Source organism: Phoenix dactylifera, chromosome 5, assembly GCF_051530095.1.
Source record: "Phoenix dactylifera cultivar Ajwa chromosome 5, Ajwa_hap1_PhDact_Kaust_v1.1, whole genome shotgun sequence".
NCBI lineage: Eukaryota > Viridiplantae > Streptophyta > Magnoliopsida > Arecales > Arecaceae > Phoenix > Phoenix dactylifera.
Window position 1 is genome coordinate 35,127,107 of NC_143194.1, and position 22,434 is coordinate 35,149,540.

The 22,434-nt window shown below is 36.2% G+C and overlaps 1 protein-coding gene across 7 annotated transcripts; it reads left to right on the plus strand.

Annotated features, from left to right (window-relative positions):
* The first annotated feature begins 4,465 nt into the window (after positions 1 to 4,465).
* Positions 4,466 to 21,335, plus strand: LOC103708345 (2-oxoglutarate (2OG) and Fe(II)-dependent oxygenase superfamily protein). 7 transcript variants are annotated; one of them, XR_015987453.1, is made up of 12 exons: positions 4,469 to 4,664; positions 7,820 to 8,015; positions 8,636 to 8,734; positions 9,368 to 9,419; positions 13,041 to 13,162; positions 13,258 to 13,358; positions 13,460 to 13,518; positions 15,921 to 15,977; positions 17,720 to 19,138; positions 19,466 to 19,511; positions 20,775 to 20,854; positions 21,128 to 21,335. XR_015987453.1 is itself a non-coding variant. In XM_008793234.6 (11 exons), the coding sequence occupies exons 1-11, from the start codon at positions 4,551 to 4,553 to the stop codon at positions 21,216 to 21,218; spliced, it is 1,017 nt and encodes a 338-aa protein (XP_008791456.3). In that variant the 5' UTR covers positions 4,472 to 4,550; the 3' UTR covers positions 21,219 to 21,335. The 7 variants fall into 7 exon arrangements, 5 of the variants coding, with proteins under 5 accessions (XP_026661406.3, XP_026661399.3, XP_038985253.2 ...); XR_015987454.2 differs by lacking the exon at positions 9,368 to 9,419 and having other exon boundaries at positions 4,466 to 4,664; positions 13,034 to 13,162; XM_008793234.6 differs by lacking the exon at positions 17,720 to 19,138 and having other exon boundaries at positions 4,472 to 4,664.
* The last annotated feature ends 1,099 nt before the right edge of the window (positions 21,336 to 22,434 follow it).

Below are 22,434 nucleotides of genomic sequence, written 5' to 3' on the forward strand. Positions count from 1 at the left end.
GATTTGAGATACGTGATCATGCTCGATCAAGTATTATCACACATGATTACTCAGGATCATGGGTCTCTCAAAGCCACTCCCAAGCTCCTTCTGGTGGTGTTAATTTTGAATCGGATCAAACTAATCAGAGACCCCGCGTTAAAGGCACAGAAAGATATGAACATATTAAAATAAGTGTTTGTGACGTCATGAGCATATCGAGACGAAGGCTTGGGATCGTATAAAGTTTTGGTGGTTCATTTTCCTAGTCCATTTGTAACACATTGTCAACTCCCCACTTGAATTCCACGAAACAACAAAAACATAAATGTAGTTTCCCAATAATGAAGTCATTTTTTTTATCTTTTTATTTATATTTTTTGATAAATTGGATGATTTAAATTAATCGAATATAAATATATCGATAAAAATAAAAAAAATATCAAAAAATTAAATAAAACAATTTGCTAAAAAAATTCATAATACAAATTTCGTATGATTTATCTCATAAGATATCATCCAATCAGCCGCATTATTAGCTTTTTTTTTTTTTACATCATTCATTAATAATTCTATAAGAGTAAATGAAGTTTTTTATAAATAAGGGATGAATCAGAAAAGTATTTCTCTAAATAAATTTATAAAGTTCTTAATGTGTGTATGGTATAATTGAGAACTTCGTAAGCCGCATGTCATTGGAATTGTAGCATTCCATCTTCTCTTATGTCTTGCTTTTTTGCTTTGCACGAGGTTGTCCCACTAATTACCTTAAAAGCACGAGGTTGTAATGAGCTTGTCTTCTATGGTTAGTTTCGAGAATTGAGGAACTCAGCATCACTAATCAATCATTAGTAATTAAGGATGCAAGTAGAAACTTGTCCTTCGTATTCCCTGCCATGCCTTTTTTTTTTTTTTTGAGGTAAATAATTCCCATCATGCTTCTTTTCTTCCCATATATCGCACAATAGGCATGTCTTGCAACCCATTTCATTTTAACTCATCACATGTAACCTCGCAAAGTTTTAAAGAGCTACGGCTAGGTTTTAAAATTGTGTTGCTGGAAAGCGAGAGAAGCCGCTCTTGATACAAGATATGCGGCTTATTTAAAATAAAGATGCCAGGCCAAAAATTTGCACTACATTGTATTATTTTTTTGGATTTTTTTGGCATGAATATCTTTCTAAAAATTCAAATTTGTGTAAATACCATCTTCAAATTTATATTTATTTTTGTACCCTCATAAAACCATGTTTTTGCACAAATGTCCCTAATATAACGATTCTTCTAACACCGTTTATAAAAACCACATATTGTTTTAATTAAAAAAAATTTGAAATTACTTTTTTATTCTCCACTGCGATCATCTTGTAAATATATATTTTTTTTCCACATCCACCCATTAAGGATACTTTAGTTATTTTACTTTGAAAACCGTTAATTTTTTAACGGCGTTAAATGACATAGGTACAAGGATAAAAAAAATGTAGAATAGCAAAACAAGTATTTACGAGGGTATACATGCAAATATCAATTTTGAAAAGGTACTAATGCAAAATTTGATATTTAGGAGGGTATTCATGCAAAAAACTCTTTTTTTTGGCACAGTCTACATTGCATTATTTGATTGCCATATGAGTAGTACATTTTTGAGGAGTTGGAATCATGCACACACGTAACATGTAGTGCCCCACCTGGAGTGGCCAGACCCGATCCAAGCTGCCTAGTCAGCCAACTCGACCAGCTTAGAGTGGTCAGAATTTCAGGCCTAGCATAATCTCGAAAGTTTTATTTTAAAGAGTGTGTAGCCCTGTCGTGCGTCCGAACTTAGGTATTGCGTTCAGGGTTGTTGTGGTTCAAATTTGGCCCGAGGGTGACCACGCCGATGAAGCCGAAGGAGCCGCCGGTGATGAAAGGGAAAGACAGGAGCCACCTCCTACGCTACGGCCGCGGACCTGCACAAAGTCTCACCGGTATTTCCAATGAGGACCCTCCGACGATTAAGGCCCTGTTTGGGGGAGCTGTTAATAGTAGAGCTTTTGGAAGTAGAGCTGTCTGAAGTAGAGCATTTATAAAAAGCTGTTTGCTGTTTGGTAACTACATTTTTAAAGTGCTGTGGCACTTTAACATGTGTTTGGTAAACAAACTAAGAAAGTACTTTTGTGTGACAAAATGACCATAAAGGACATTACCAGTATTATATAACAAAGCATAATAAAATATAATATGTATTAATACATAAATATATGATATAGTATTATATTAATATAATGTAATATAATATTATTATAATATAGTACTATAACATTATGTATTATAGAATAATAATTTAATATAATATTAAAGTATTTAATATAATATATCAATGTATTATAATATAATGTAATATAATATTATATTTATAGTATAATACAATAATAAATATATAAAATATTATAATTATTAGTGTAAATTAATTTTTCATCCTTCTAATGACCATTTATCTCTCTAACAAATTTTCTAGCTAGGTGATAAAATTGGTTAAATAATTACTAATAATTACTTTTATTTATTTATTTATTTATTTATTTATTTAGATCAGATTATTTGCCACTCACTCATTATTTTTTTATTTTTTTTATTTATTATTTTATTTTATTGAAATATAGAGGGGTCGCCGGCCATGGGTGGTGGCCGGCATGGTGGTTGCCACCGTGGGCACCCACGAGCTCCCAAAACAAAAAAAAAGAAAAAAAGGAAGAGGAAGAAGGAACAGAGGTGGCGGCGTTGAGAGGAAGAAAAAAATAGAGGGGAAGAGGGAGAGGATGGGTGAGAGAGGAAGAGACGAGATGAGGGTTTTGGAGGAAAAAGTGTGATTTAAATGAGGGTATTTTGGTCCAAAAAATAGCTTTCCGACAAAGCTGAAAATAGCGTTTTTGGAAAGCTCCAAATTGGAGCTTCTCCTCAAAAGCTGTTTTCAGCTTCCCGCAAAAGCTGAAACAGCTTTTCGAAAATTTTACCAAACACCATTTTTTATCTAAAAGTACTTTTGGAGGGCCAGAAAGTGCTTTTTGGCCCTCCAAAAGCTCCCCCAAAGGGGCCTAAGTTAGAGTGGGGTAAAGTTGGTCCAGCCAAAAGTTCCTTAGGAATTACCTGATCGAGCTATTTATAGCCTCGGTGAAGTGGCCCAGGTGGCGGAGGTACTGTCAGCCCTCATCATGAGGGGGCGTGGCTCTGAGCTGGATAGCGCGCAGCTCAGGCTAGCTGATGACGTACGGTACAGCCCGTTCTTGAGAACGGTAGGGTGTTGACAATCATGGCAGGGTATGGCCAGAGTAGTCAAGATGTCGTCTGACTGTTGTTGATCGATTACGGAGATATGACACGGTAGTATGGTGAAGTACAGCTACGTAGGTGGGCGTAGGCCCGCACATGGGTGCGGTTGTTGCGAGGCCGAGCTCGTTAAGTAGTCGCGTCACGCGCTTGATGAGGTCGGCTTGGCGGGTGCTGGGAATAGCTCAGCTTCCCGGATTTCAAGATATGCTCGGTGGAGCGCCTCGAGCTCGAGGGTCGGAAGGTATTGCTGGGGTTGGTGCCCCGAGCTTGGTCGGGGCGGGTCGATGATTATCTGGAGATACCCCGAGCTTGGTCGGAGGAGTTGGCGAATATCTGAAGTTGGTGGAGTTTTTGGCGGAGTCCCAAGGACGAGCTGGCTCTGGGCCGAAGTGAAGATTTAGCCGATTGTTGTTGATGTTTACTGGGCCGAAACTGGGCGGCCTTTTAGTTGTGGGCTGGACGATTCATTTTTTCTCCTATCAAGGGTGTTACACCTAAGCGGTGACTAATCGTAGAATCTAAGCAATAAATTGTGTGACAATGCTTGCAATTATTATCAGGAATTTATCTCTACCATATGATAAGCCAAGCTGCATTTTTCTATGTTAGGTTATATGTCGCATAAACACTTCCTTTTAGTTGTGCTCCCTATTCAATGACGAGGCTGAAATTCTAAAGCAGGCAAATGCACGTGCATCCCACGTGAGAAAAAAAAGCAAAAAAATTATACAGATAGGGTTTTATTAAATATCGAAGAAGATTTTGTAAATACGCACTCAAACTTTCACTTATCAAAGTTTATTATGGAAGAAAAGATACGATGAGAATAAAGATACAGTCTAAATTAGAACTGAACAATCTTCTAATTTCATTTAAAAAGAAAGAAATTGGATGGAAAAGAAAACAAGAATGCAATATCCCCCGTTTCATTTCCCTTCACGCAAATCCACCTCGCTTCAAGATCGATATGCTTTGAGAGTTGTGCGGATCGATCAATCATTCCTTAGCGGTAACGATACAATCCGAATTCGAATCCGAACCCGAATCCGAACCGAAACCCGAATCAGAGCCCGCGCCCGCAACGGTCCATCAACTAATCCTTCCAGACCATTAGTTTTAATTACTAATTACAATGTTATTAACAGTGATTTGGCTGTAAAACAATCTTGAGGGTCGTATAAGTTTGCCAACCTCCCACGTCACACGGCAACCTCGAGGTGTCTCCAAAAATTTTCGGTCGGAGAGGGAGTGAGTGAGAGATGGGGAGTTCGGAATCGGAGGCGGTCGCTCCCTTGGCTTCGAAGACGGCAACCCTAAACCACATCAGTCTCGCCGATCCGGACATCGAGAAATCCGTTTCTCTTCTCAAACAGGTCTTCTTTCGATCGTTTCTTTTTTTTGTCTCTCTCTCTCTCTCTCTTTTTCAATGAGAGATAGCGAAGTCGAGATTTTCTTTCCTTTTTATTTGTTTCGATTCCCTGTGGTTCGTGAATCAATTTTATGTACCACGCCCTTCTTCCAAGTGCTCCTCTTGATTTTTTTAAAAAATTTGATCAAGAAAAAGATTTTTATTTTCCTTTTTCTTTATATTTTTCTCGAGGGGTAAGGTAGGTAAAAAATCAATCTTTTGCCGCTATTTTTCCTTCATCATCGATTATTTTTCCCCAGTTCTTCGTTTCTTCATAGTGATTCTTTATTTTTTCCCTGCCCGATATTTCAAGATGCTTACAAAAATTGGAGATTAAAGAAACTACGCCTTCTTCCAGTGGTACTTCAGATTCCTTTTTATCTTTGTTGTTAATAAAAGATTCATTTTTTAAGGTTTTCATTATCATTTTCTTGACAGACAAAGTTGATGCAACATCTATCTTCTGCCGTTTTCTTTCTTGAGTATCTATTACTTGTTGATAATTTTCTGTATTTGTTTCAAGAGCTTCGTTTCTTGATAGCGGTTCTTTATTTTTTTTTCCGGCTCAATTATCAGAGGAAATTTACGGAAGTTGGGCATAATTTCTTAAGAAAATTGTTTTTTTTTTCTGAAAAGCTTATAAAGATTTGCTTGCTCCAACATAGAAACCGACAGTTAAGAATCCGTGTTCAGTCAACTATAAAGAAACACAGCCGATGTTAGAATCGATTTAATTTTAAAATGCAAGCATAGCCTCATTTTGTTGTTCTATAGTGATTTGCTTCTGATTGTACTGCTGAAATCGGTTTCCCTACTCAAACAGGTTCTCCTCTATCCCTTCTTTGCTTCTTTTTCTCTTTTCTTTCCTTTTTCCCATTATAGCTAGCAAATCAAGAATTTTGTTCTCTCTTTTATTTGTTTTAATTTCATGTAATTTGCAATTTAGTTCTAAGGTCTCTATATGTTATGCCTTCCTGGTACTTTAGATTCTTTTCTATATTGTTGCTCGAGAGAAGATTTTTTTATTATATTTCTTCTTTATCTTTTCCTTGAAGACCAGGGTCCACAAAAATTCAATCTTTTGCTATTATTTTTCTTAAATGTCTATTAGTTATCAGATCATTTTTTCCTGTTTTTCCTTTTTCTTGATGAAGATGTTTCTTTTTCCCTGTCAAAATAATACACCTCTTTATCTGCTTTATTTCTGTGCAGTGCAAGAAATTTATGATTGTTGGGGATAATTTCTATAAACTTTCCCCATCACTTATGATGATTTTCTTGATCCAGACTAGAAATGCTAGCTAATATTGAATCTTTGGAATCGATGACAAAGAAACATAGTCAGTGTTGGATTCACTTTAATTTCAAGATCTGTGCATCACCTCTTTTTGTTGTTCTATGCCGACTTGCTTCTGATTGTACTGCTCCATAACCAACAAAATTCACCCCAACCATTGGTGGAAGTTGATTTACTGAATCTTTATTTCTTGTTGATTCTTAGTAAGGGCTTCATTATCTACTGCTGCAAGTCTTTCATATTCTTTATTCCCATCTATATTTTGCAAGTCTGCTGCATCTTTTTTTTTTTTTTGGTTGTTGTTGTTAGATTGGTCCTCTTTTTGGATATGATTTATTTTCTTATCATTGTTGTTGCCATCATAAAGAATTAATTCAAAAGTGGGATGTATGAAGCCGATAAGGCTTAAAACCAAGGTACTTTGCACTGTACCGAACTGGACGGTATGGGTCGTACTATACCAGTTCGGTTCCAGTATACAATATAGGGGGTATATAATACTCGGTACGCCGAACCGGCCTCGTACCATACCATACAGACCCAGTGTTAGGGTGGCATCTGTATGGGGCATAGTACCGAGATGGCATATCTTGCTTAAAACAACTAGAATTCAATGACTTGCTATCTTTTTTTTCCTATACTTGAAGCTCACAAAGTAGAAGGAATTTGTTTAATTGTTATAATGTGTAGAGGTAGAAAAATTTCAACTTCAGAGCCAAGAAGCCCCTTCCCTCCTTTTTAAAGACAGTCATAGGTTAACCATTTCTTATCTGGAATAGACTGAGAGAGATTAAGCAAAAATTGTAAGATATTAGAAAAGCAAAAAATCATAAGAATAGAGAGATAGATATTTAGAAGTGCCTCAAGGAATAGGCAGAATTCAGAGAGAGTTGAAATAACATTTGCCAAGAAACACCAATTATAAACATCTGGAAGCATTTCGGTGCATGGGCAGGAATCAAAAAGAAAAATTTAAAAATAATTCTGGAAACATTTGTTAAAAGGATTAATTATAAAAGCTAAAATATCTGGAAGCATCCCAAATGAATGGACAGATTTTGGAGAACATCTCAAGATATTTACTGAAACATCTTCCAGAACGCACGAATCACGCAAAAAGCTGTCAAAATTTGACAAAAGCATGATATTTTTGTAGTCAGTAAAGAGTTGAAAAAAAGAAGCTTTTGATGAGCAGATTAACAATAATCACAGAATATGTTTATACTTCAATGAATTTTGTTACCAGGCTACAGCAATAAGTTTATCTTGTTTTGCTTCTGTTTATACTTCTATCGGATTTTTGGCTAGCATCGGTTTGCATTAAAAGATATGGCTGATAATGGACCCTATCAGCCTTTTTTCATATGCATATCTTGTGAAATTGATCCTTGCATAGACTGATGCATTTGACAAGGTTACCTAGGTTAAAATAAAAAATCAGTATACATATTGATAAAACTGAAAATGTAGAGATGGACATAATGCCATCAAAGCTAGTCCTCAAAACCAAAGTCTGATGTAAGTAGAAAACACCTTTTTCATATGTGATTTAACTTTTGTAGAACAACATTTACTGGGTTAAACATAGAAATAAACTAGCAGAGAAGTCTCATGCAAGTAGGCCTCAAATCTGATTTGTTGTTACTTGAATTGGAAAAAGATTTTGTACATCAAGTGATCACCAACTGTCCTTTGAACCAAGTTCTGTAGTCCATTTACTGTCATTATTTTATTTCTTTCTTTTCCTTCCTTTAAATAAATGGTGGTTGGGTTACAGTTTGCTGGTCCTTAACTGCTTTCTTTCTTATGATTTGGCACTTCAGGCATGCGTAGATAGTGGATTTTTTTATGTGATCGACCATGGAATTAGCCTGGAGTTTATGGATGAAGTATTTGCCCAAAGTAAGAAATTTTTTGATCTACCCATAGATGAGAAAATGAAGCTTCTTCGTAATGAGAAACATCGAGGTTATACACCCATTCTTGATGAGACTCTGGATCCAGATAATCAAGTCAAAGGTTGGCTTCTTGAAAGTTTTCCTTTCTGAAGCATTGCTTGTATCTTTTAGGAGAAAGTCTGGCAAGTTCAGAACTTCCATATTTCTGGGTGAATAAATAAATAAAACCATGAGGTTGTGCTTTAATTTTCATTAGCTCTTAATTGACTTTAGTTGTTTAGTAGGTTCCAAAGAGCAAGCATCTATAGTCTGATTAAGTAGTAATAATGGAACAACTGAAATTAAACATATGCACCTCTTCATTTCATAAACTTTTTAATGCTCTTGCATATTTCCATCATCAATCAATAAGTTCAGATATTAATGTTGTGGTTTTGTGTGCATATAAATTTGTAAAATATGAGAGAACATCTTAAAGAATTTTTTTAATTGCACACAGAATGCTGTACATGTTTATACAACGATAATATCTCCTTTATTAATATGGTTATAAAAATGCATGGTTGGGCCTCTACGCAACCAAAATGATGTGGATATAGGTGTCGGTAAGCATTATTGATTTTCACAGCTGAAATTTGAATTCCTTCTCTAAATCATTTTTCCTTCTTCAGTTACTACTATGTTTTTGGATTAATGTATCATGATGCACTGAATAGCAGCTTACTATGTCTTGGTGTTCAGGAGACCATAAGGAAGGGTACTATATTGGTGTTGAAGTACCTGAAGATGATCCACAAGCAGAAAAACCATTTTATGGACCAAATTTGTGGCCTTCTGCTGGTAAATTATCAAAGCTATTTGTATCTTCTAGTCATATTAACTTCAATTTTCTTTCACTCTTCGGCCTTATTGCATGTCTATAAAGCGAACTATGGGTGTTGGATTTTCAAGAATGTCATAGGGTAATTAACTCTATGGTTAAACTTAGAACTTCTAGTGAGGCATTTGCTGGCACTTTTCTTACGTAAGAGCATATGTCAGCCACATTCTAACTTTGGAATTTGATCCTGACTGTTGTTTTGCTTCAACTTGTTCACCAATAGTAATGGTTTAGCTTCCTGTTTGCGTCATGTTGGAAAATACATTAGGATGCGATGAGGGAGTCATAAACAGTTCAATTAATTGGTTGATCTTCACAAGCAACATGCATTACCCTGATTTTCTGTGGTGAATGACTTAGACATATAGGTTCATGAACATTGTCTATTTGCTTTCCGAGTCCTACATAACTTTAGCATTTGTGGAGTATTTATGGATTTATATCAGATAAGTATCTTTCACCTCTACCGGCGGTTTGTTTTCTTAAGTATGTTAGACTAGTTTTATTGTAGATTGTTGCTATGGCATTACTAAATTGCATTGATTCTTTTTTTTAAAAAAAAAAGAAATAAATTTCACCTTCTGTCCTTTAAGATCTGTTACCTGGATGGAGGGAGACAATGGAGCAGTATCAGAGGGAAGCACTGTAAGTTTATTTTTTTTCTTTACACACAATTAAAAATTTAACATGCTTCTTAGTTGAAGAGCTTTCAAGGAGTTGATTTCTTTCTCTTCAAAAAATTAGCATGATTGTCATGTAAAAGGTACCTTAGAGCTTAAGGTTCATATAATAATATCTACGTCCTCTTGAATTAAGATAGACTATAGTATAGTCTTTACATGGAACTTTTTTCCCCCTCAAATTATTTTTCTTTTAATCATCATAGTATCTTGTCACATATAGATGTTGATCTATTGCATATTGCTTTCCTTTTTGTTTCCATGTGCAATTTGTTTAATAGAATGCTATTATTTGAGAACATAATTCACATATTGGTATGTCTTGCATATATGCGGATTATACTGTCATGATTTGCATTGATATGTTACATGTAGAGAGTTGTATCCTAGCGCAGTTGTATATATTGTGCTGTTGCGTGCCAATAGTGGTTTATTATTTTGCAGTTGATCCAAGACTTGCTCTTCAAGTTTAATGTTACCATAACTTTACAATTGTCTACTGAGTTCGCCACAAAAGATATGGATCGCCTATCATGGGAGATCGGTGTGTAAGAGAAACTCTACCTTTTTGTGTTAGTGTTGCACCAATACTATTGCAAGAATCTTGGTGGACGGTTATCAACATATGACAACCTGATCATTTATTGGCTACAGAAAGTTGATATAAAACCAGGACTTTTCCAGATTTTCATATTACCTTCTCACAAGAGTTCTTGATTTGTTAATTAACCATTGGATATTATCAATAGTAGCTCTTTCAAACCCCTCTTCGAAAAGTAGCTGTTTCACGCCCTTCTTCTTTGTCCTTACACACAGTTTCTGGCTTGTTGTCTGTCATTTGGCTGCAATTTGGAGTTAGGATACAGTATATGTCAACTTTGGACCTCTATTTAAGCTGCTGGTTGTTTTTCAAAGTCCAGATTTTCTTGGATCCAACCAAGGTTTAAGAAACTCAATTCTAGCTGCGCCTAATGAGTTTTAGTTTTGGTAGTTTTCATGGTTTTGGTGGTGCACTTGTGGAAGTTTCTATTGAAAATGATATAATAATAAATATCAATCTAAATTAGAAAAATCAAAAATAAGAAACACAAGTAAACTAAGACAAGAAATATATTGAACATCGTTTTAGAGTATATTGTCTTGTTTTTGACATCTGAATGGATCAGTGCTCTAGTTTTGCATTCAGGCAATTAATTTTTTAAATAATATCAAAAATTAACAGGATGGTATATCACTTTGCTATTAATGGTAATCTTACTTAAGACCATCTAAACACCCATTGAGATATGAATTTTAAAAATTACATAACATATCTCAAAAGCAATATTTTCCTATCAAGCTCTTTAGAATAATGAATGCTCCTAAATCTTCTTGAAACCCTCAAATCTAAGTCTAGTATAGGAAAATGCTTTCCAAATTGAAAGAAATGAAGAAATGACAAGCAATTAGCATGCACGCATGCATACATGTGTGTATGCGGGCATGTGTGTCTGTCCTTCATCCTTCCATCCACCTGCCCTACTTACAAGTTAGTGTCAGCCGAAACTATGAAACCTGATATGAATGAGTTTATATGTTAGTTTTGGCTTTGTATGTTGAATTCATGGTATGTCGTACCGTACCGTACCAGACGGTACCGGTGGCATACTGATCCTTAGTACGCCAAAAAAAACTCCATACTGTACTGTACCGACACTATACTAGTGTGGCACCCGTACAGGATCCGGTACCGGTATGGCGAACCTTAGTTGAATTTGGTCTTCTAAGTTTGTTTTGGTCAAAACTGTGAAACTAGCGGCCGAAACTAAGAAACGTGGTCCCAGTTTTGTATCAGTGCCAAGGCAATATAGAAAGAGTTTTGGTCGAAACTTCAATCATGGATCCCAGCCAAAATCTGCCACTAGAGAACCCCCCCCAAGGGAAAGAAAAAAGTTAGGGTAAAAACAAACACGCACTCAAATGTATTTTATTACTCCTCTCTCTCCCAATTCACAAACCGAAACTTTTGAGTTTCCATTTTGGTATTTTGGGTGAAACTTCAAATCATGGATCCTGGCCAAAATCTGCCACTATGTGAACATGCCATCACCCCCCAAAGCAAAGAAGGGAAAAAACACAAACAAAAACACAGTTTGATTTTTTCCACCAACTCCCACATTCTTCTATAGGGCTTTGGCATGAACTTGTCTTTGTTTATACATTACATATTTTTTTTATCAGCCTGACTTGAATATATTGGAAGTTCTCTAAACTTCCTCATTTTGGATTAGTAAATTCTTGTTGTCTTTCAAGATATTTAGTGTGTTATAGTTTTTTGTTTTTGTGTGATCTCAGTTCGTTTTTTTTCTCTCACTTATTGGCATTTGGATGTGCATTTTTTGGTCCTTCTAAATCTTCACATCTTATTTGTGTTTTCTTGGTCCTTTCTGATACCCATTTTATCGCTGTAACTGTCATCCTTGCACCCTCATTATGGTATCTCTCTTGTCTACCTTGTCTCATCTCTGTGGATTGATTATTGGTGCAGTATGTTATGGTTTACTCCATTCTCATCAAACATCACTTATGGACCACCTTTATGGCTCTTTTCTAGTAATGCTACTCCCAACATGGCCTTTAGGATGTTTGGTTTCATGTTCATCTCGTCCTCATTTAAACTTCTGAATGGTCTCAAATTGGTTCTTGTTCATTTATTCAACAGTCTTACAGACGCATCCTTTTCAGATGCATATTGTGAACCTCTAGACAGCCTGGAGGATATCAATTCATTTCCCTTAATTATAGTCTTCTTGAGTCAGTTTGAAGACACTTGCCTCGTGATTGTTAGTCTGCTCCGCAATTTGAGCATGATTTGAGAGTTTTATACTTTGATGTCTGATTACTACTGCAAGTTCAGGATATGGCCCATTTTACTAGGTACAATACTAGTCATTACTCTGAGTTTGGTTTACTATGATAACTCTTTTGCTGAGTATATTCTACCGCATTTTTTGTTTGCTATTCTCTAGCTCTTATATAGGATATTCAATTTTGAACCATGGAATTTTTTTGGAGCAGCCGCTAAAAGTAAACCATTTCTTCATGTTAGAGTTATATTATGATATTTAAAAAACCACAGAGTAGATTATGTGGCTTTGCCACCTTTTGTTTGGACATAGTTTACCAGTCCCTCCCACTCTTTGTATTCCAAATCAAAGTATGATTGAAATTGTTCAAAACTGATGTCTACTGACAACAAACACTTTTCAAGGTGGCTATCCTTCCATTTATCACACTTTTCAAGATCTTTTTTCACAACTCCCGATCCTAATCAGTTTGCTACAAAGAAATTATTCCCAGCTCGATATTTTCAGGCTCCAGTATCTTGCTGTTCCTTATGCTCAACATTATGGGATGTAAAGGCTATGCATATTTCTTCATGCAAATGCTTTGTAGTTTAGCATAAATCTTCTTAGCAAAGTTGTAGAAATTCTGAATGTTTATTATGTAACTTATCTGAATTTTGGTGTTGGTTGGGTGGCTTGAGAAAAAATATGCATTTGTATTATTTCTCATCTTATCTTCACCTGTTCTTTCAAGCTTTCAGGAGGGTGACCAAAGCAGTGGCTAAGATCATAGCTCTTGCGCTTGATCTAGATGCTGATTTCTTTGATAAGCGAGAAATGCTCGGAGAGCCCATTGCAGTTTTGAGGCTTATATATTATGAAGGTGCAAGACAAGTTACAAACCATGCTTTTCAGTAATATGTCAATAACTTTTTTGGGATTATGCTTACAGTCATGGATTCCCTTACTAATCATCAGGTAATATTTCAAATCCGGCAAAGGGAATATATGGAGCTGGAGCACATTCTGACTATGGCCTGCTTACACTCCTGGCAACAGATGATGTAGTAGGCCTGGAAGTAAGAAGTTGAAATTTACATCTCATTTCCAGTAGAATTCCTTGCTGGCTCTTACATTTTACTCATTAGAGTAAACGTGCATTTTTTTCGACTTTTTCCAGGTATGCAAGGACAAAGATGCTCAACCTCAAATATGGGAATTTGTAGCACCATTAAGAGGGTTAGTTTTATAGCAATCTGTTAGCTCCATTACCCTTCTCTAACTCTAATCCATGATTTTGCCCATGTTATACATGTTTGCTGTGCTTGTTAGTTTGATTCATACATCTGAAAACATGAATGAATTATTGTTGATCTTCGTTTGATAATTAAATCTAGGGATTTTATGTTACATACTTAGTGTCCCACGTTATATTTTTTTGGTAGCGCCCCACCTAGCAATAAGAATCAGCCAGCTATATTAGCATTGGTCTAGTACAGTTGTTTTGAGGCTGACAGCCTATTTGTGCAATGCTCTTCAGTTCTTTTGTATGGATAATTCTAATTAGAATTGTGGTTCTAATTCTTAGTGGAAATTGACTCACTAGTTCATTTATATGTTGAATTTATTGGTCTTAAAGAATGGCATGATAACCTGAGAGGCTTCTTCAGTCAAGGGAGTGCTAGAAAAGAATATAAAGATAAATTGAAAGAAGAGAGAGAGGAGCTAGGAAGAAGAGCATAGGAAAATAAAAGGGAGAAGAGGCCACTAGTTATAGCAAGATGTGGCCCAGTTATTTAACTCAGGTGGTTGCTAATTGGAAACAAAGGATATAATCCCCTTCTTATTAACTGGCTACTTCTTCTTGTCTGCATGGATAATGTGGTGTTGGGCTTTTATTCCCAGCCCATATACATTACATCTTCAAAACACATGATGTTACAACAAATTTGGACCCATGACTACTGTATTGTGCACTAGAATCTCTAGATCTGCTATTTGGTGAAATTCTGCCTCCATGATAAAGTTGTAATCCAGCTATATATGCTTAGTTTCAGTCGTGGAACCTAGGATTGGTGGTTATGAGAACTGCTGGTTATTGCAAAACATACTCACTCATGCGCTGGTAAAGCACATTTCTGCAAAAAACACTTTCAACCCTATCCACTGAAGCATGATCTCAGCCATGCTTAGCATCTTCGCATATCATGAAATGACCCGTTGTTTCTTTCTTTTCCAAATAATTTTTTTAAAAAAAGTACAAGGTGTAATACATTAGCAGTTGAGCTCCTATTTAAACTTAAAACCTGGTCAGTAAGGATGAATTCTGTATGTTTCACCATCCTTTGTGCTTTTAATTAGAACTCCTCAACAAGAAGTGGGGTTTACATTAACATAGACCACCAAGTCCTGCATCCTGAGGACCTGGGCTCGTGACTGGAGATTGCTTAAAAAGGCTATTCATTTTCACAACCAAGGTATCATCTGGGTTGGTGATATCTAATAGCTTGTTAGTCTTCAGAAATTTTTGGATCGAGCAAGTTCCCTTGATTCAGAAAAGTTTAGTATTTGATCAATATGAGTGTCCCTGCAGCTATATCTTGCATATTTTCTTCTCTTTAATGTTGGATGACAAATTTTCTTTTTGGCAAACTAACCCTTTTGTTTTATCTTGCTACCTCAATTCCATGGAAGTGGTTCAACAGATCCAAGTTCTTTGTTTATGTATTTTTCTGGACGTCACTTTTCAAATTTCCCATCCCTTAGCACTGCCTTTAGGAAGTAAAAATAATGTCATCAGCATAGATTGAATCCATACTTTTGAAACCTCTACAGTGTCTACACCGTCTGTAAGAAATATTGCATGGTACACATGACTTACCTTTGTTTGGTACAAGCATGACTTACCTTTGAGCTGTGGGCCATGAAAAACCACGATCAGATAGTGGTTCATGACCCAGGGTGCAACCTCTGGTCTACATATTTTGCATGCTGCCTCAGCAACAAAAGGTTGTGGCTCCATATATGTTTCTTGTAAAGCAACAAGGACATGGATATTTTTTAGCCTGCAACTTCCAGAATGACCCGGCTCTCATTGACAGTAGATGATGGTTACTATTAGAGAATTAAGCTTTGCAGCTGTAGAAAGTATTTATGAAGTAATTGCTCTACAATAGCTTTGTAATTCAGGAGTTTGTGAAAACTGATGGTTATGCATACTTCCAGGAAAGAAATGTCTGACATTTAATGGAAAATGTTTTTCTTTAAGCTTTCCGTCCAATTTTTAGTGTTCAAATAATATACTTCATGCATTTGATAACAAAAGTGGACAAAGATCATCAGCAAAATTACCTGAACAAGAATAAATGGAATCCAGTCTTGTATGATAGGGTTTAAATCTCAGCATTTGATCAAATGCTGGAAGTTCTGAACTTTGACAGGGGACAACTGAAAATGGTTTACTGTAGCTCGAATATCTTATTTATGCTTGAGATAATTGAACTGATCAATTTTTTATTTTCTTACAAATATTAAATTTTAAAGGTATTTAAAGTATTATTTATCCTCGTGATTTTGAATCTAGAAGGGCTGTTCTCTATTTTGACAGTGCCTGAGTCTTTTTTATTGGCTTTCCTTTCCAGAGCATTAATAGTCAATCTTGGTGACATGCTTGAGCGTTGGAGTAATTGCATTTTCAGGTATTCCTCTTCCTTAGCAGCAAGTGATATCAAGACATTAAATTGCCTTCTTATTCCATTGACACTCTGGTAATGATATATTGGTAATTGTGACAGTGGAATCCTCAAGTTTCATTTGTTTTACAAGAATATATCAAGATATTTTTCTTTCAGGATCTTCACAGAATTAAAGTTTCAATGCAGTAAGCTGTATTGTTGTTCTTAACATTGGATATCCAACACAGTAAATTTGTTTTGAGCTAATTATGTTTTGCTTATTCAAAGAAAGGTTTTGAGTGCTACTCGACTATAAGCTTTTCAACAAGGTTCGCCATCTCGGTACCGGACCCTATACTGATGCCACACTAACATAGTGTCGGTACGATACGATACGAACTTTTTTTGGTGTACCAAGTGCTGGTACGCCATCTGTATAGGATGCCGATACCGAACCGGTATGGTACGGTACGCTCCATACCACTCGGTTTGGGCTGATACAGCGTACCATGCTTTTCAGCGGTAAACTTATTCTGGTTTGAAATTTTTCATGGATCGCAAAGATTATTTTCACATGTGATTGTTTATCCGCTAATTATTGGAGTGAAACCTTCTAGATGGAAGCATATACTTGTTACATTGCTGCACAAAGTATGTTGACATAGATTGCATTGCATGCATACTAATTATGCCACTTCTTGCATTCTTTCATTATTATGCATTGGTTTATGCATGGAGTGTATTATTTGTATGTGGATTTTACATGCGAACCATGTAGCAGGTTCTTCTACTTGTGGGTCACTCTGCCGGCCAATTGGCCTTCAAGGTTTCATTGCAGGCCCCTCTCTTGTTCAAAACTGCAAACTCTGCTTTGGAGTTGATGCGAGGTTGAGGACATATCATAATATGTTTACAAACATTGGTGGTTTAGGCTTTGATCTAGAACCAGCCTCATTTAGATGAAACATAAGGTTTGTTGATTGGTTGGTGCATGTATGTAAATATTGGCACTCCACAACAGTGCAATTTTCGTTGTTTGTTTCCCAATTCAATCAGCAATGACCAATGAGGCCCTGCAGAATATTTGAGACAGCAGGTAACTGAAACAAGAGTGTGAGCCTTGGCGCAACGGTAGAGTTGCTCCATTGTAACCTGAAGGCCATAGGTTTGAAACATGGAAATAGCCTCTCCGCACACAGGATTAAGGCTGTGAGTATATCTGACCCTCCCTCGACCTTGTAATGGTGGGAGCCTCGTGCACTATGTTGCCTTTTTTTTTAGGTAACCGAAACAAGAGTTTTATTTTCATATTAGGGACTTGGCTATTATCAGTTATTGCCAATCTACTGGTCTTGTCCTAACATTTGCAAGTTAAAGTTATTCTCCGGCATTTCTTACACTTGCATGAACACAATGAAACACTTGGATGTTAGGTATGCTTATGTGCTTAATGCCTTCAGTTGTTTGAACTAGTATATGATGATAATCTTTTTCCAGTTTATCCACTCAGTCCTTCACAACTTAAGAGTTATGTTCGATAACCAATGACATTGTGATGGAAAGAGGCCTTGATGATGTTGAAAATAAACTGGTGCTTGATGACTAATTCTCTGTGAATTATTTGACATCTCACATATTTCACAGATAAGTTCATAATAATTCAAAACTCTCTTTGAAAAGAAATGGAGAGCCACAACTACAGTCACATGCAGTATATGTTTCCTTGCGCTTTACCAAATACCAATGGTAGTCCCCCTAATCTGCAGGTCCAAGGTGGAAGCTGTGCTGCGCCTCGAAGAAAATTCAAATGTTATGGCCTTGAGCGAAGCAAAGCATATTTATTGTAATTGTTTGGTGCATCAGAAAGTCAATGTGTACTGGAAAAATTGACATAGGTCTTTGTTTTAATTAAGTTAAAATAGCTCTTTGATTTAATTGTGAAGGAGAGAACCATAAGCAAGTTTCACATAGAAGGATTCGAATGTAAGAAGACGACATCAGACATTCCATTCTCATCGATTTGGTGTCTTCATAAATCGTGATTTTGGGGGCATATTAAGGGAAGTTGAATCAGCATGATATCCAAGTGAAGTGATGCTAGAGACCACTAGTACATTAGGGGGACCCCTCTGACATTTTAATTTAGCAATTTCATGGTCTCTAGGAACATAACGGTGCGGACTTCTGTGGGTGCAACTTCCATGCAGGAGAGTTCAATCTTGTCGCATTATGCATCATTTCAAGGGTTTGAGCTTTTTTTGTCTAGATCGTTGTGAGCTTAACACCTATCTCCATTGGTTCCATCGTGGAGTCAAAGCTAATGTTTTCCTGTTGAATTTCCTCAATCCAGAAAAGGTATTTTACATCAGTCAGAGCTTCTTTTTCTTTTTTTAAAAAAAAGGGAAACAACAATCTACAAATGCCTTAGTGCACTGAATTTTTCAGACATGAAACTTGTTAACCTGCTATACTGTGTTATTAATTACACAAATGTTTTTTTTTTCTTTTAGCATGATGCTTATTTTGTATAGTTTATATTAGGTTTATCTACTGCATAGAGCTGTGTATAATTTAGTCAATTTGAATTAGCATTTTCAAATTTTGATTTCACTTAAATCTCCAAAATACTTCACTTATGTACAAAATCTTTTTTATTAATCTTTTGACTAAGATACGAGCATTGGTGACCATGCCCTATACTTTTGAAGATCATCTAGTTTGTATCCTTAGACAAATTTTTGCCAATAGCTGATTACTGTCTTTTACCTGTATCCTTTAAGTGAAAGTTTCTGCGCTCAAGGTTTTCTACTTAATCAGAAGTTCCCTAAGTAGGAAGTTATCTGCCAATAAAAGTGTCAATTTTTTGTATTCTACCTACCACATTTAAACATGACCTTGAAAAGATAGAAAAGTCTTACCGAATATTAATGAAGCAGATAAAAGCTTTAAACAAATAAAGTAAAAATGATAAAATTGTTCCAGAATGGCTAAATGCCTTTGCACAGTAGGAGCTTCCAAAACATCCCTGCTTCAGTGCGTTTTCCTTATAATGATTGAATTGTTTAAGCTTTGAGCCTCCGATATGATGTATGAATCAAAAAGCTATATACAGCAATTTTACAAGGAATTAACAATACTAGTTGTCCGTTGCGAAATGGATGCGATGGCTGATGGCTACTAGTTTGGTATGCATTCTCTGGAATTTTTTATCTGTTCAACAAAATAATGCTCATAGTTTTATCTTTAAAATTTTAATATCAAGCTTTAGTGTTCATTACAAATAAGCCATCTGTGAAAGGGCCGCCTGCATTCATGTATTAGTGCATGCATGAACTGAAATCAGTGCATGTCTTTATGCATGCATGCATTGAAATTCATATATTTCTAGTACATACTGATTTTGCAAATCTCCGTCGATTTTGCCTAATTTGTGGTCAAAAATAGCTCCCCACCCAAAAAAAAGCAAAAAAAAGAAATAAAAAAGTGATGGGAATCTTTTGTTGTCGTGCCAGGTCCACGATGCATAGAGTCGTGCTGAACGGACAAGATCGCTATTCTGTAAGGCCCATTGTCTCACTTTACCAAATTCTGTAAAATTGATCTTAATTTTAATATTTCAATCTTTCATCCTCAGTGCCGCATCACTCCAGTCAATTAGATTATCAAATCTCACTCTCTGCACAGTTGCCTCTCTTCGATATTTATTTGGCCCATGTATACATATGGAATGCATGATTAATAGTATGATGCATTACAATCAAGCCATAAATTTGCCAAATCCTACAATATAAAGTAATGTCAAAATAGATAGCATTATTCACCTAAAATTATCCATTATGACCATGGTTCGCCATACTACCAGCAGTACAAGACATACTGTAACGTACTGTTTCGGTACTAGTATCCGGTATGGGTTGCGTATTGACACTGAGAACGCCAAAAAGATCCCATATCGCACTGTACCGATATAGTGCTAGTGTGGCACCGGTAGAGTCCGGTACCAATACGGCGAGTCAATCCTGTAATTCATTTTAGATTTTGGATATGGTTTTTGCCTATTTATGGAGCAATGTATTATGTAGTGGGAACTTTCATGAAAGGCTCCAATTACATTTTAAATTGAGCTAATGATGTTTTGAGGAGATTTTTGCTTGCTATTTTTCATCATTGTCCAGACTGGAGCTGTATTTTGTGGAAATCTTAGGGCCTATTTGGTGTTGCCCTTGTTTTCTGTTTTTTTTTCAGAAACCAAACAAGAAAAATGGACTATATTGCACAACATGTGCAATGAAACTTTTTAATTTTTTCAAAGGTTTGTAAAATCTTTAGATTTTGTAGAAGCAAAGATTTATTGCTTTCAAAGTTCTGTGCAATGCTATCTTCAACATCAATCTCCATAAAATATCTCACTAATTTGTATAGAAACAGAAAAACAGAAACAGCAACAAAGCCAAACGGGACCATGGCTTGCTATTTATCCTGTTGTGATCACAGATCTCTCTTGAATCTCTACAAGAACTATTTCGTTGGTTACTACTTATGTCCTGTCAAAACAAAGAGGAACTTCATTAGAATGTCAGCTGATTGCCTGATGCCTTCCAGTACGTGAATACATTTTAACATATGAGCACCATGCAATTGATCATGCATTGAAGTACCATATAACATGTAGAGTCATGCTTAGCTATCAAATTAGCACCAAGAAATTAGATTGGCTGTCACCCATGCTCATGGAATTTGGTTCACACCAGTTTCATGGCATCACTACTGAATTTGATTTAACAAGATTGAGGATGCACGACTGTATCCTTGTTGGAGCAGGTTGCCTATTTTGTGGAGCCAAGTCATGAATGTCTGGTGGAGTGCCTGCCGTCCTGCCATTCTGAAGCAAACCCTCCCAAGTAAGTTTCACCATACCAACTATAACATTGAAGAATTGTAGTTGCTGAATGATAAGATCCTGATTTTGATGTTACACATTATCTTTTGACCAGTAAAACAAACCCACACTAGGTCAATTTTTGTTGAATATAAGAGGTGTTCTCTGATGAATTGCGGATGTTTTTTAATATTTGTTTTTTGATATTAGAAACAGGAAAGCAGTTGATAGAGTTATATAAATTTATTTTATGCCTGTATCATTGGTTTGGTTAATGATTTTTTTTTTAAATCAGGTTCCCTCCTGTAACTTGTGGCTCATACTTGCTTAAACGGTACAACAATACGCATGCCAATCTGAGCACATACAAGAAGCACGAAACCTGAAAGCAGATGGATGGGTTTGTTTGCAAGAGCCTATAGTACTTCAGTGAGTGTTTGTATGCTTGTTCCATCAACTCCTCACGAGTATATAGTATAAAAAACAGAAGTTATTGCGAATAATATTTGAGGGGTATATAGGAATGGTGTACAATTGTGTTTCTAGTGGAGCTTAAGAGCCTTAGTTGTAGAAGTGGCTGGGACATACATGTTAGAAACTAGAATAGTGTGTCGTAATAATTTAGTTCGAGTAAGTTATCCCAGAACGTAATGCAGATGGTGTTGGATACATCGGTTGGAGTCATAAGTTGCCATACAGCATAAATGTAAGCAATAATGATGGATAGTTATTGTAAGTTTTGTTTGAACAAGTATCCTGGAGCCCTTTCTCCCTTCCCACTTATACCTGTGGGTGGCACAGGTTGACTTGATTTGATAACCTGAGCCAATTTTACTTGGTCAGGTTCAGGTCAAGGATTTCTGTAGTTAGAATTGCATATAGGTCAAATTTTCTGACCTGAACTTTAAATGGGTCAGGTACGGCTGGGTGGTAAGTATAGAGTTGTATTTGGGTTGAAATGATCTAGGTCAATTTGTTATAGGTTTTTATGGTGGGTGTTTTACTTAATAGTTGATAATGATTGTTTTAATCATTTTGGAAATTAGCTCGTAATTATTATGAAAATTAGATTTAATAGGATAGCTTAGGCCTATTAGGAATTGACTCTTCCAAAATGGATTAAATCAGGGTCAAAATGGATAAATCCAAAATGATTGGTTGATGAGTATGGGTTGAGAGATCTTGACCCAACCTCAGGTTAGGTATGGGCCAAGAATTATTTATTTTCTTGTTTGCTTGGCCTGGCTTGTAGCCGACCGACCCATTATTTCCCTTGGCTACTCCCTATCTTCTACCTTATACCTATGTCGCTTTATCCAAGCTATGGGAAATAATCAGGGGACAAGTCTGAGGCTTAGTATAATCAGGGGACATATTAAGGGTCAACCTGTTAATAGGATCGAATCACCCCCGCCTCTTATCTTAGGAATGGAACAAGGTCGCTCCCTGCTGTGTAACCCAAAATCCCAGAACTGTCGTCAGGTCCCATCTGCCTTGATAATTCTATTGGCTAAACCCTCTGAAACAACTAATTTTATGTATTTCGTTCCATTTGCATCAGATGGACGGCATGTTTTTGCCGAGTAAAGGAAAGTGGATATC